At 59.3% G+C, this 14365-nt stretch overlaps 1 protein-coding gene across 3 annotated transcripts; it reads right to left on the bottom strand.

Annotated features, from left to right (window-relative positions):
* Nucleotides 1-991: 991 nt before the first annotated feature.
* Nucleotides 992-14263, bottom strand: LIMD2 (LIM domain containing 2). Of its 3 annotated transcripts, none has more exons than XM_080564762.1 (5): nucleotides 13831-13975; nucleotides 5237-5381; nucleotides 2632-2676; nucleotides 2252-2391; nucleotides 992-1781 (listed from the first exon to the last, which is right to left on the bottom strand). In XM_080564762.1, exons 2-5 carry the CDS (start codon nucleotides 5276-5278, stop codon nucleotides 1622-1624), a joined length of 387 nt encoding a protein of 128 aa, XP_080420888.1. In that variant the 5' UTR covers nucleotides 5279-5381; nucleotides 13831-13975; the 3' UTR covers nucleotides 992-1621. The 3 variants fall into 3 exon arrangements, with proteins under 3 accessions (XP_080420888.1, XP_080420889.1, XP_080420887.1); XM_080564763.1 differs by lacking the exon at nucleotides 13831-13975 and adding an exon at nucleotides 7320-7340; XM_080564761.1 differs by having other exon boundaries at nucleotides 1480-1781; nucleotides 5218-5381; nucleotides 13831-14263.
* Nucleotides 14264-14365: the final 102 nt, after the last annotated feature.

Below are 14365 nucleotides of genomic sequence, written 5' to 3'. Positions count from 1 at the left end.
GGTCAGGCATGAAATTAGGAGAAATTTCTTCTCAGAAAGTGCGGTCAGGCATTGGGACGGGTTGCCCAGGGAGGCGGTGGAGTCACCGTCCCTGGGGATGTTCAAAGAACGGTTGGACGTGGTGCTTAGGGACATGGTTTAGTGGGTGACTTTGGTGGCAGGGGGACGGTTGGGCAAGATGACCCTGGAGGTCTTCTCCAACCCTAATGATTCCATGACTGCAGCCTGCTTCACCAGTGAAGGAGAGCCGTGGAGGAGCCTGGCCATCTGCACATACCCCAAGCCCCAAAAGGACTGAGGGTGAAGTATTGAGGCCTCCAGCTCCCCCGGGAGGAGCACCACGGTTACCTGGGTTAAGACACATCTGAAGAGGCACCATTGGTTTCCCGGCCCATCCCCATCTCTTCCCCTCTTCGGTGGTTTCTTGGCTGGGTCTGGGTTCTCCCGGCAGTGTTTGGTGGTGGACAGGACCTCAGCAGGAGCTGGTGTTGGGCTCTGAGCAGGCTCTGAAATGCCCAACTCCCGCAGTATTTAAAGCCATGAGGTTCCTCACTGCTTTCTCTTTCAAGCTAGCCTTGTAAATCCATGTGTGTGGAGGCAGCAGGTAAATTATAATTAAATGCAAACCCACCTGCTTTCCCTAATTCCATTGCACTAGGTCTCCGGCCTGACAGGTCTTGCCAGGGGAAGCAAGCAAGCCACGAAGTGTACGCAGGGCAAAAGGGCAGCTATAATTCACATGGCAGTGAATTCCCTTTGAGGGTGGTCTGGGCTCCATGTGGAAGCTGACGTGGTTACAACTGCAGCTTCGGGTCAGGGCTTGTAGCTCACAGGGTAGTGATGCTGCTCAGGATTTCACATCACTCAGGATTTCCGCACCCAGGAATAGTTTCTTGGGACTTTATGGGCAGAAGCTGTTTCCACAGCAGCTGCCCAGACCTGACCGCTGCTCCCACCTCCCCGTGTCCCTGGGAACACAGGACAAGACAGGGAAGGCTTGGAAACCTTGTATTACAAAAATAAAAGAGCGCATGGCGCAGTGTCACACGTGAAGCCCTGCCGGGCTCCAACGCAGAACGTACCAAAGAAAGGCAAATATAAAAAAGACAGACACTGTTAAACAGTCGCAGGGCAACATCCTTAAGGCTGAACAATCCCAGCTGAACGGAGCTGATGTAAACCAAAGACCCTCCTTATTCAGAGCCCCAACAAGGCAGAATCGGTGTGGCAGGAGCTGGGAGCTCTGCTCTAACTTACAGGCTAGGTTGGGGCTGGCTCTCAGAGCCCCCAGGTCTCCTTTTCCGTGGTAGCAGGCCTGAAATGTGTGAACAGGGCTGGGGCATTCCCATGGGGGCAAGTGCTTCTGGTCTGATCTCATCAGGGAGAGAGGGCTTCAGGTTTGGGGGCTACACCCCGCTCACCTCCGCCCTGTCCTTAGGGTCTGCAGGACCCTTCTAGACATCCTCCAGAGGCCTCAAAATCGGGCTGCCTCCCTTCCCTTACCGCCCATGGGCGCTTGGGGTCCCCTTTGCTTTACATCAGCTCAGTTAGCTGCCGGCTCAGCAGTGCTCCGCGCCGTCTCTGCTGGGCTCCATCCAGGGAAGGCTGGGCTGGGTCCCACTCACGCCGTCTTGGTCCCGCTCTCCACTTCCTTGTGCACCCACAGCTCTTTGTGCTGCTTGCGCCCGAAGCCCTCGTCGTAGTTGCCTTTGCTCTTGAAGAGCTGCTGGAAGTGGGGCTTGCAGTAGAATTCCCCGTGGAGCGCCGCGTAGCTGCCCAGGCTGGGGAAGGAGAAGGGGTTGGGTGGGCAGCGGGGCGCAGCTGGGGGTGCCGGGGGGCTGGGAGGCTCAGAGAGGGGAGGAAGGAGGAGGGAACATACTGCCCCTTAGCAGGAAGGGCCAGCTGCCTGCTCAGGGCTGCTCGGGGTCTTGGGGCTGCTGTGAGCAGCTTTAAGGGGCTGCAAAGAGGGGTCCTGCAGGGCGGCTCAGCCTTTGCCCTGTGTCACCTAGGAGGAAGCTCTGGCATCCCCGTGGGGCTCTATCCCTGCTCTCGAGGGGAAAAACTCTTCTTCCATACCAGGTGGGGTTAAACCGAGACTTGGGACCAGATGGGACCACAGCCCTTCATGCTGTGATCGGGAGATCGAGGGCCTATCCCTTCCCTACAAGAGGAAGGGCTGCGGTGGGCAGGTGGGAGCACTTTTTGGAAGAGCCTCCCCTGCCCCGTCTCGGCGATATCCGGCACGGCTCACCTGAGCTTGGCGTGGCAGTGCTTGCAGCAGAAGCAGGCGTTGTGGAAGACAAATTTATCCGCCACCAGCCGCTCCATGGGATACACGGTCTTCTGGCAGGCAGTGCACATCTCCTTCACCTGCGCCTTCAGGCTGAAGGACTGGGCAAGGGGAGAGCAAAGAGAAAAGAGGGTGAGGAAGGGGGTTTGGAGGTCTGGTGCCCATCTCACCATGCAGCCGCCTTCCACATCATCCCTGCTACCATTTGCTGGAGCACCGATAAGCCTGAAACAGCCCACCGTCGTCTCCACTGACACTGGGCTGGATTGGTGCTCAGGCTTTAGGTTTCCATCCTCTCCCCCTCGCCATGAAGCAGAAGAGCGCAGTAAAGCTGTAGGTACCTTGGAGCGCTGCACCGTGCTGCCTCCTGAGTTGTTCTTTGCCTCCTAAGGAGAGATGGAGCAGAGAAATCAAAATGAGAGCCTGGACTAAGGGGCTCGGTGCTGAGCTGTGCTAAAGGAGGAGCAGCAGAGGATTTGTAAGGGCAGCTGAGCAGCAGGACCTTGGGGCACGCCAGCAGCCTCTGCCTGGCCATCACAGCACCCGGTGGCAGTCTCTGAACTCATTTGCCCAGAGGCCGTGACCTCAGTCAGGTCCCGGTGTGCAAGTGACTGCTTGCACTGTGCTGCTTCTCCTGAAGTGACGAGAAGGAGGAAAGGAAAATAGAAAAAGAGGGAAAGTCATTTATATATTGCAGGGAGCGAACTCGCACCAGGAGGCTGTGGGACTTCCCTGGGGCCGTGGGCACAGAGCGGCCAGCTCTGCCATCCAGCACTGCTCACTGAGGCTTGGATGCAGCACATGCCGTGGCTTTGTTTCGTCTGGGACCAAGACGTAGCAAGCACACCGGCTGCTTTTTTTTAGCAGAGGCAGCACATGAGCACAGACCCAGGGGGTGTCACGCTGTTGGCACTGCAGAGCACAGCCCCGGAGTCGTGCAGTTGTCCCCATCTGCAGGCAATCGCTGTCCTTGGCTACCTACCATGCACATCTCAGACCCATAGGGCTGGCATTAGCCCCTCAGCGAAGCAGAGGAGTGCAGCTGAAGCATCCCTGCTTCAAGATCCCTTGGGACAGGGAGGGGGAAAGGGCTTTGCAGAGGGGCTGCAGCAGACCCTGTAGCAAAACCCCTCTCTGACCCGCACTGGGAAGCATCACGTGCTGCCTGGTAAGCCCCTTAGCTAACAACAGCTCCGTTTGGGTGTGGGATGCTGCTCGTGTCCCTTCTGCCCAACAACTATTTACCCCACAGGGCTGGAGAGCGATAATTAACGCTTCTCGTGCTGGAGGCGCACTGGGCTCCGCCAGGTTTTTTCCCGCAGTGGGAGGGTGCCAGGCTGGCCGTGTCCCCGTGGCACAGCCGGGGTGCCCCTCGCCCTCACGAAGCGCGTTGTGCTGGGTGCCCCTCGCCGGATGTTTTGTGTCTGAGCTCCCCTGCTGGCGCTGCTATCAGCCAGGCGCTGCTGCGCTGCGCAGGAAACGCCCGCGCCGTGGCTGAGGCCGAAAAGCTTTCAAAAACCCCCGCAGATTGCACGTGTGTGGGGCAGGAGGGGGAGCGGGGCACAGGCAGGGCTAAAGATGTGCTCTGCTGCCTTCAGCTGCTTGGCGGGGGGACGTTGCTCAGCCCCTGCAGCTGTGGGGGGAGCAGCAGGGCAGATGCAGGCACCGAGGTGCCCAAACCTCTGCCCCCAGCATCTCCAAGCGAGGTCTCTGCGCGTCCACAGGGGTCCCATCGTGAAGTCCCTCTGGTCTGCAGCTGCAACAGCCCATCACCTCCCTCTCCTCCTCCTCCTCGCTTGCCCCCTGGCTCAGTCACCTGCAAGCCTCCCTTTGCACTGACGAAAATGCCCCCTTCTTCTTTCAGTCGGGAACAAAGGGTGCGTTTTTTAGCCGGTGTGAGCCAGCCAGGGCTGCTTTGCGACAGCCTCCTTCATCCTCTGCACTCCTCGTTCCCAGGGCAGTGACCTGGGAGCATCACCGCGCCGCCTCCTCGTCCTCCCCCTTGCCGCTGCCTTAGCTCTGCTTGGGCAACGCGCCCCAGCTCTCTGCCCCCAGCGTGATCTCCCACCCCCATCCCCCCTGCTTTGCCCTTCCTCCGTTTCTCCTTTGTATTTTTGGAAGCAGTTTGTCTAAGAGACACACAGGAAGCTCTCCCTTCGCTAAGCTGCCTCTTCAGACGTTTCCCAGCTGCTCGCGCTGACTGAGGTCTGCGCCGTGGTTTTTCTCCCTCCTGCTTGCACAAGGCTGGAAGGGGAAAGCCAAAATCAACAGAGGGACAGGGGCAGCGGGGAGACTCGGGCCGCGTAAAACCGGTTGCGTCCCTCGGCACTGCTAAAGCAACCCCCGGTGCTCTCCGGAGGTTAGGGCTTGATGTACTCTTTCTAGGCTCAGCTGACCAGAGCGAAGGAAAGCGCTGCTGCTTTGGAGCTGGATCACATCCGTTCCCAAGGCTACAGGCAATCCACTGCCGCTCGTCACTTCTCGGCAGCCTCCTGGCTCCGATCAGGCTCACTATCTATTTCTATTTCGTATCTGATCCATCCTCCCCCGGGGAAGGGCCGTATCCTGTCCCAGCAGGGGATGTTCTTGAGCTTTTATGTTTTTCCATCTCCGATCGCTCCAACCCTAAGCAGCTCGCATGCTCTCAATTGTGATCGCCGAAAGCCATGGAAACACAAACAAACAGCCGGCAACTCAAGACAAGAGCAGGGTGAGGAACGGGCTGGGCCAGCGCCGGGACGCTGGCTCCGCAACGTGCTCAGCAAACAGCACCTTCTGCTGGAACATCCCTGCCCCTGGTCCTCTTGTCTCAGTAGCAGCGACTGCGCCTTTGATGGCTCTAAAATGCCAAGTCCTGCACACAGCTTCCGTGCCCAGCCTTCCACCCCGAGAACAAACCCAGCTGGTCTGGAAATTCGCATACAAACCACGGGGGACGCGACGTACATGAGCCGGGGGGGTGCTGGTGGCTTCCGTGGCCTGGAACATGGTCCCTTGCCCTCCTCCGTCCGCTTGATCCTGAGCTTGAAGCTTGTGGCCCGACGGTCCCTGGGGAGGTGGCTGAGTGGTGCAAGGTGGCCTCTTGCAACACCTGGAAAGGAAATGTCAGCAGGATGAGGCCGGTTTCGTCACCCCGAACCCAGCAGCTGCTCGGCTCTGCAGGAGCTGGTGCCTGCTCAAAGCTTGCTCTGTGGGGTCGGGGCAGCCTCTGGGGTACGGGATTCCTGGGGCACACCCGGCAGGAGGTGCAGGTCTGGGGTACGGCTGGGTTAGGAACCCGGCAGGCGATCTTGGGTGCTGAGCTGAGCCTAGCATGCAGCTCACTACCTCTAGTCCCCTTTCCTACGCAAAGATATTGGGCTAGGATGGCAGAGGGAGACGTGTAAATGTGACAGCTTCTGCAACCAGCCTCCAAACCACGCGTGGAAGGCGATCACCAGGCAATGGCCAAGCTGTTGGCAGCGAGGATAAAGGATGCAGCTCCCAGCCAGAGCTGCTGTCCTGCCCAGGCAGTGAAACTAGAGCCCGGAGTTTCGCTGATGCAGCCACCAAAGGATTGGCGATGCTAAAATCACAAAGACGGTGATTTTAGTCTAACTGTAACCCAGAAAAGCCTCGCTGAACAGAGATCACAGCTCAGCGGAGTGGGTGGTGGGGACTTTGTCCTTTCGGGGTGCCCACGTTGCCTTGAGGCTGAGAGCGGTTCCCTTAGAGGCTGTGGCCTCCGGGTGATGTGCTGAGCGTCCGGGAGGCTGAGTTCAACGCGCCTCTGACCGCTTTTAATGCAGCACAGAACAAAACAAAAAAGCCACCAGCGTTGCAAACCAGCTCCGTTGGTACAAGATAAAAAGGCACTGACATCCTCACGGGGGTTTCCCCGTTGCACCTTAACTTCAAAACACCCAAAAAAGGTCAGGGTTGGTGAGCCCTGTTCTGCACATGCGGAGCTGAGCACCACGAGGTGCAGAGGGAGGAGCAGAGCAGCAGATGCTGAACCCGTGGCCTTGACCCCCGACCCCCCCCATGTGGTCCTGGGTGCAAACGGGAGCAAAGGGGTGGCTCTGCAGGGACAGGGAGGTACTGGGGGCTGGCAAGCCAGCACCCCACGCTCTTGCTGATCTTGGGTTTGGGGTTTGGAGGGCTCTTTGGTCCCCCAAAAGTCCCAACACTCAGCAGCTGGTTTCAGGCGTGAGTGGCGCCCAGCTGAGCACCCAAAATTAGCGGCTGCTTTCGGAGTTCAGCTTTGCTCCGGGTCCTGAGCAGCGGCAGAGGAGCCAGGCTCACCCTCGCAGGCCAAGGGACTGGGCAGCCCCTGCTGCAAACGTTTCAGAGCTCCGGCTGAGAACACGACTCCGATTTTACCTAAATCATTTCCCGTCTCCTCTGCGGTTCACTTGTTATTTCCTGCTCGCGAGCAGGGCGGGTGGTGGTGCACGCAGGCGGCTGCCGTGGCCCATGCGCACCGTGGGCTGGGCAAACGGGGCTGGGGGCGCAGCCCGAGCCCACGGCCCCTCTCTGCCCCCCGTGTCCTGGCGCAGCACCTCCCCTCTGACACCTCGGGGGTGTGCACGGTGCCTAAAGCACAGCACAGACCCTAAGAGGAGCCTGAGGAACCCAGAGAATTGCAGAATTGCAAGGAAAATTGCACCAGCCACGTGCCTCGAGCACAGATGCACAACCCTTGCCCTTCTCACCTGCCTTTCACCCTCTCCCCTACAAACACATCTCCACCCCCAGCTTCCCTTCCCCTTCCCCTCACAGCTCATCTTCCTCCCCTACCCCAGCTGCCTCCTCCCCATTTTCCCCCCTCTCCCCCCCACACACACTCCCTGGCTCCTTCCACTTCCCATTTTTCCCTTCACCTCTTTTCCCACGTGCAGCCTCCCCCCAGACCCCAAACCCTGTTCCTTCCCACACCGTCGCAGTTAACCTGACCCGCAGTTGATGCTCTCCCCCCAGACCCACCCCCCATGCTCCTCCATTCCTCTGCCCCCATCCCTCCCCGCACGCCCTGCTCCCAGCCCCGTACCCGCGCTCTCCCAGACTTTGTTTCGATCCCCGTGGCGTAGCAGCCCCGCGGACACGAGCAGAAGTTGCTAAACGTCCTTCCTGCCGCGGGGCAGGAGGCAGGAGTACAAATCTCGCAGGGGAAGGGTGTGCTGAAGCGATAAGGGAAACACGACGAGTTCGAGACCACAGGAGGGATTCTCAGAGGCTCCCAGCTGCTGTCATCGCTGTTTCAGGGAGGGGTTGGTCTGTCCAGGGGGGGATTTGAGCCCCAGGCATTAAACACACGCAGAGGAACCCCAGTGGCACAGGCTTTGCTTAAGGACACATTGCCACGTAGGTGTTGGGAAGTCTTCACATTGCCAGGGCAATCCCCCAGCGCGCTGGAGGGGCTCACCGATTTTCTGAGGACCACAGGACAGCATCCGTGGCAAGGCAAGGAAGCCACGGCCAAGTCTGTGCTGAAGGCTGGCACTAGAACTGCTCGGTCTGACTTCTCCAAACCTCTCTGCCCCAAGCCTCTTAGCCACCTACCCAGCCCAGGAAGAGCAGGACACAGTACTGACTTCTCCTAATCATGCAGCCAGCGATTTCGGGCTCAGGATGGGATGAGAACACCTTCACCCTGCACGTGCTGCCCTTCCTGCGTCCGAGGACCCTCCAAACTGGGCTTGTGCCCTGCTCAAGGGGGCTGGAGCAGCCAGGTGGCAGCGCTGGTGGCCGCAGTGTGGCGAGCACAGAGGGGTTTGGGTCTCAGAGGGGTTTGGGTCTCAGAGGGACTTGGGTCTCACAGGGGTTTGGGTCTTGGTGGCACTGGGGCCAGCAGGATGCGCTCAGCACCCAAGCTGCCAGCTCCAGCTGCTCGCAGCTCACTGCCAGCAGTGCCCAGCCTGGCTCTGGGGGGTTTCTTGGTGCTCTCAGCAAGCTGGTTTTTAGCTCAGGACCTCAGGGTTGGAGCTCGTGTGGAACCTGCAGGGGACATGTGCCTGCCGCCGTGTGAAAACAGCCGGAGAGGTGCCGCAGCTCTGCCTTTTGGCACTGACCAAGGAGCTCTTTGGGTTGAGGAAGGCAGTGCTCAGCCCAGAAGCTGCCTGCTCACAGCAGCGTTTGTCCCGTCCCCGCTCACCTTCCTGCTTGGCCCCTGGAGACAGACGTTAAGGACAGGGAAGCGTTTGGAGCGGCCCCTCCAGGAAATTCCCCAACCGACTGGAGGATGGCGGCATCCCCCCGACCACGACCTGCCTCCAAAGCAGCCAGGCCAGGCGTGGGCTTTTTCCCCCCTTCTCCTAAACCAGCAGGGCCGCCCAGGCTGCCCTCAGTGCCTCGCCAGCCCGGTCCCACGGGGCCCCCGGCGCGGAGCAGCCCGCTGCTGGCTGAACGCCTCTCCGAAAGCCGAAGGGTTTCCGCTACAGGAAAGCAACGTGACTGCAGAGGGCGAGAGGCCCCTCTCTGCCATATGGTTCCCATTAGCAGCCCTGTGAAGTGAATGTTTACTGCTGGGATCGCTGGGCCACGGCAAGAGGCTTTCCCAAAAACCAAACGCAGCACGGGTGATCCGGGCCCCTTCCTTCCTCGTGTCCCAGGAGGATGCTGAGCGTCCCTGGCAGCACGGCGAGGCACGGGCAGGGGCTCAACACCTCGGAGAGGCTGTCAAGCCTCTCCCCCATGAAACTGAGCACCACCGATGTCCCCGTGATCGTGTGCAGGATCAGCGCAGCTTACACACGCAGGCCAGCCACTGACCAGCTCAGCGCCCGGCTTTGTGGCAGGGCTGCAGGGAAGGAGCTGGATGAGGCCAACCCCAAGCCTGGGGGTCACCACCTCGCTGCACAGCCGGGCCCTGTTTCTACAGCCCTGGGGCATCACAGCCAAACTACACCATGAAGAGCCAGCATCAAACGGGCCAGCACCTGACCAGGGGGCTCAGCACCTCCGGTGCTGATTCAGCTTCTCAAGCACGGAAAGAGAGAGTGAGCTGCATTGGTGGGGGGACGGTGGAGTGAGCCCGGTGGTCGTGACTCCAGCCTTGGCCATGGAAGACTCCGTCAGCTTCAGATCTTGGCTCCTTGTGTGGCTTCAAGCCAACCACTTGACCTCACCAGTATCAGCTTCGGGATGCTTTGACTCAGGACAAAGCACTCCAGGGAGGACCAACAGGGCCACTGGTGCAGACAGCCCTGCCCGGCTCAGCCCCGCCACCCCGAGCTGCTCCTGCCCGCACCCCACGGCCCCGCACTACCTTCCACCAGCCTGCCCCACTAATCCCCTTTCCATCCACGTCCCGCGCCCGGGCTGCCTCCTGAAAGGCTGCCAGTGGGCAGGAAATCTGCAGCCGAAGTGCTGAGGGATGCTGACAAGGAATACTTGTGGGGACGAACAGGGCTGCCTTTGTCAGGGCACCGACAGGGGGACCTGCACACGCGAGGAGCGAGCCCAAGGGGAGCCCCTGTGCACCCCTTCTGCTCTCCCACCTTCAGCCCTGCCCGGCTCTGGCTCCCGGAGGAGGTCACAGCCCTGGAAGGACCAGGGCGAGGGGATCCGGGCTGGTCCAGCCCCTGCCTTGCTTGGAGGGGGCGGCTGAGGCAGGAGGATGCTGCTGGGATCCGTCTGTTTTCCACGAGTGGAAACTGAAGCACGGAGCAGCCCGTTCCTTGGCCCGTGGCCATGTTTTATGGCATCCCTGAAAGGTGAAGGTCTGAAGGGAGTCTCTGCGCCCTGGGATCTCCTGTCTTGCTACGAGTCAAGATTGAGTGGACAAATGCAGCAGAAAGCCCGCTGGGAGGCTGGGATGAGCCTCTTTTCCAGGCAGAGACGAACCTTTCTCATTAATGATAGAGCAAGCAGCAATGGCCAAAATTGCAGGTTGCGAGGTTCAGATTGGACATTAGGCAAGAACACTTCGCAGGGAGAAAGGCCTGGAAGCTCTGCAGCATGGTACTCATCAAGTGCCATATAAACCTGGTGCAAAGAGGCATGGGAGGCAAACAGCAGGCCATGCTCCCTCCCTTCCCTTCTCGTTTTTCCATAATCCCTTCTACAACCTTGTCACGTTCCACCTGGAAAACTCACCTTCTGGTTTCCTGCCTGAATGTTTATCCGTTTCCTGGCATTATGCTCCCAGTTTGCCCACCCTAATGTTTGCTTCCCAAAAGTATTTGTAAAGGCTGTGCCTATCGGCCTCCTCTTTCACCAGGAGAAGCCAACCCCTTTTACTCTGTCTCCAGTCCTCCAGCTGCTTTGGTGGCTCGCTGCAGGCGGGCGGATGCCCCGCACTGGAGGAAATCTCAGACCTTTGTCTCTTGGTACGAATACTTCTCTGGCAGCACAGAAAACATCTGGCCTTATGTTTTCTTCTCTCACCTCTGCCACTAATCCTAGATGCTCGTTGTTCTCCAGTGCCCTCCACTTGCTGAGGTCCCCCTGCCTACAGCAGCTTCTTGTTGTAGCTCCCCGGGCACCTGCCTTGGCTCAGCTCTCCTTGAGCCATTTCTAAGAGTCTGGCTCACCTTCCTCTCTGCTGATCTGTTTTTTCTCCCCATAAGCAGACCTCCTGCGTCCTGCCAGCATTGCTCCATCTCACCTGGGCACTAAAGGGACTGCTAACACGTTCAATTTTTAGACCTCTCCTTGCGGTAGGATCCAAGTGTCCTCTTTCCACTTTGCTGGCTCGTCTTTATCCTCTTTCCTTTCTCCACCTGAAGTCATTTCCCTGGGGCAGTGTACCAAGGGCTTTCCTTAAATGTGGACCCATTAGCCCACATTGTTTTGGAAGCTGGTTATCACATCCAAGGAAGACACCGAGGCAACTTGACGTGATCTGTGTTGAAACCACGCTGCATTTTATTCTGCTTCCCAATCTTTAATTCCTCTTCCAAAACCTATCCTAGAAACTTGCTTTTTATTGTATTCCAACCAATGGACTTGTAACTTCCCATAATTTCCCCTTTCCCCAAACACAACCTGTAAGTGTTACGTTGGCTGATCTCCTCCCTTGGAATATCACCAGTAAAACACCGGACTTTGTACTTGCACTTCCTACGTGGGTTAGCTCATATCTTGAACAGAACTCTGAGAGCCCCATCAGCCTGGGAGTTGGTGCTGCTCCACCACCTCCAGCAAGAGCAGGGGTGAGTTCTGCTCCCGAAACCCAAACCACAGCACAACCTCTTCCCGTGGTCCCTCCACACCAGCCCTGAGTGCTGCTGTGTTCCCCAGCGTTTGCTGCCCAACATACGGATCGCATCCAAAAACTCAAGCCACCAAAAATGGCATTCACATGTCAGGTTTCAAAAAAAGCTCTTTCTTTTTGAGCTGACCCATCTATTCTCCGTTCAGCCCTCACCTCTGTCCCCTCTTGTAGGATTCAAGATGCCATGCAGCCCGGCGTGGGCTGGGGCTCTGCAAAGCAATGGGATTGCAGCGGAGCGAAGAAAGAGCGCGCCGGGCAAAGCGAGCCCTGGAGAGGCTGTGCCAGGGCACACCAGGGCTTGCTGAGGCTCTTGTGTCTGAAAACCCTTGAGCCGGCCATATGGAGAGGGTTATGGGCACACCAGAGGAGTGAAAAACACACCTAACTTGTGTTTAGTAGTGTTTGCAATAATCCCTTCACCCAGCTTTAATGTTTTCCATCGCAGCGCTGTGCTAGCAGCTAGGTAAGCTCTGCAACACCCCCAGACGGCAGATAGAAATGACTTAGCTGGAAAGTGAAAGGCGGACACCTCTGGGAACATGGCAGCTGCCTGACAATGGGCAACGCTCTGAAAGCTGAGGATGGGCAAAAAGGAGAGGAAAAACCCCACCGCGGCTGGGCCCGAAGGGGGTATCTGTAGGCTCGCAGAGCTGACGCGCCGAAGGAAACCAGAAGTGGAACTCCCTTCCCTAACGAGAAGTCTTGTGGGACTTCTGTTGACCAAAAAAGGTCAGCAGCCTTGTTTTGAGCCCGGTGAAAACGAAGATGCATCCCGTCACTTCGCACCCGGTGCCGCGCTGGCCCACGGGGGTCCCTGCAGACCCTCGCTTCCTAACGGGGATTTGATTCTCGCGGGGCTCCCACCGAGGAAGGACATTCACGTGGGGGCAGTTTCAGACTACGCTCAGTTACCCTGCAATTATTATTTTTTAATCTGCATTAATTATGCTGCAGACGTGCTCTTCCTGGCCTTAAATACGTGGCAGCTCAGCTGGGGCACCAGATGTCTTCCCTGGGAGAGCCCTCGTGCGATGTCTTCGGTGGACAAAGCCCAGCTTCCAAGGCACAATCCAGGCTGCTGAATTAGCCTGCTTTTCCAGAACTGCTGCCCACCCCACGAACAGAAACCGGTGGAAAAATTGATCAAAAATGTGACCTGCGAGGTAGCTTAGCTGGTCTCAAGTGATCCAAGGGGATTGCAGAGATAAAGCTGGTGGTTACGGCGCAGGACCGCGACCTGGGAGACCTGGGGCTGCTCCCGGCTCTGCTGCTGATTTCGGGGTGATGCTGGGCACATCACTGCATTTTTTTTTCTGTTCCCTTTCCCCTCCCCAGGCTGAAAACAGAGCCGATCTCCTTTGTGAAGCCCTGGGAGATCCCTGGCTGTTCGGGGCTGTGTCAGAGCTCGGGGTATTTGTGTTGTAATTAAATCTCACAGTCGTGCAACAGCCTCCCCCGGGGAAGTGATGAAAGACCTGTCGCTGGGAAGGTTCAGGGCCGGGCAGGATGGGGCGCTGGGAGACACATCACCGGGAATTAGCAGGCATCAGCCGAGGGGGATAAGGGACTTGGGATCTAACAGGTTCCCTTCCATATCTGCTCCTTCCGATCGGCTTAATAAAATGGATCTGTCCAGCCCCCCTCCAGCACGCACTGCAGCGCACAACAAAGAGGGAGCTCAGCCCAGCGCGGGGACGCGAGCCCCGAAACGCTGCGAACCCAGACCCCGCTGCAGCCGTGCCAGCGCCCCCAAGCCCCCGCTCACCCCACAAAGCACCGGGTGCAGATCCTGCACCCCCCCAGTGCACGCAGGGTCCGGGGTGCTCGCCCCCTGCCCCTCCCCAGCAGCATCGCCCCCCCAAAAGGTGCCTGGAGCCCCGGCAGCACCCCCTTTTCCCCTCCTGCCCTCGGGGAGCGGAGCCTCCCCTTGTGCTTCCTCCACCCCAAATCTGCTTCCCGCGCCCCCCTTGGCCAAGCCTCCTCCCAAAGCAAAAGTTCCCGGCGCATCTCCTGCCTGGGGGTCTGACCTCCGGGGGGGGGCCGTGCATAAGGGGGGTGGAAACCCCCACCTGCTGAGTGGCCCTGGCCAGCGGCGCTGCTTTCGGGGCTCCCCCGTCTTCGCATCCCTCCTTTCTCCCCATCCCTTTCTCCCTGGGTGCCTGCCTCTCTCCCTCCCCTCACATCTTACCTCTCCCCCCCCCCCATTTCTCCCCCTCGCCACCTCCCCGACCCAGCCACCATCCCCACGCCGGGCGAGCCCCAACGCTCCCCAGATTTCGGGGCGCCCACCCAAGCTTTGTCTCCCACCCAGCGGCCCCGTTCTTCCCGGCGGAGCGAGACCCACCATACGCCTGGGCTCCGCGGCGGAGGTGCCGAGCGGGAGGGCTTGGCCCCAGCGGGGTCTGGCCGTCCGTCTGTCCGGCCGTCCCTTTTGGCCGTGCCTTTTGGCCGTGCCTTTTGGCCGTGCCTTTCTCTGCGCTGCAGAGGCCGGGGCTGTGGGCGCGGGAGCGTTTCCTGCGAGCTCCCACGGCCGCCTCGCGAGCCCTTTTTATCGCTCGGCCGCCGCGGTGATTGGTTCCCGGCTTCGTGCCGGCTTCGAGCCGCTGGCTCCTTTGTGTGAAGCCAACCTCTAACCCCAGCCTCCCCCAGCCCTCTCCCCGCGGCCTCCCCGGGCCGGCAGAGCCATGCCGAAGCCCCCAGCCCTCTGAATGTGCCCCCATAATCAGCTCTCACCCAGCCTCCCCCCCCCCGGCTCCCTGCCAGGTTCCGCGTGCACGGGTGGGCTCCGCTCGAGGCCGTGGGCTCGCCGTGCCTGGCACGAAGCCACGCGAGGCATCCTACAGGGGTCCTACAGGCTCTGACCCTCAAGGATCCCGCAG

This window comes from Anser brachyrhynchus, assembly GCF_964034855.1.
Source record: "Anser brachyrhynchus genome assembly, chromosome: 22".
Lineage (NCBI taxonomy): Eukaryota > Metazoa > Chordata > Aves > Anseriformes > Anatidae > Anser > Anser brachyrhynchus.
The sequence above is the reverse complement of the archived record's forward strand: the minus strand, read 5'-3'. Positions and strand labels throughout refer to the sequence as shown.

Excerpts from the sequence above, each read along its gene's own strand:
- LIMD2 (XM_080564761.1), bottom strand. The coding sequence starts at position 14,206 with ATGGGGGCACATTCAGAGGGCTGGGGGCTTCGGCATGGCTCTGCCGGC. Across the intron at positions 2,677-5,217 it reads TGTACGTCGCGTCCCCCGTG|GAGGCAAAGAACAACTCAGG; the intron begins GTTTGTATGCGA and ends ATCTCTCCTTAG. Across the intron at positions 1,782-2,251 it reads CACTGCCACGCCAAGCTCAG|CCTGGGCAGCTACGCGGCGC; the intron begins GTGAGCCGTGCC and ends CTCCTTCCCCAG.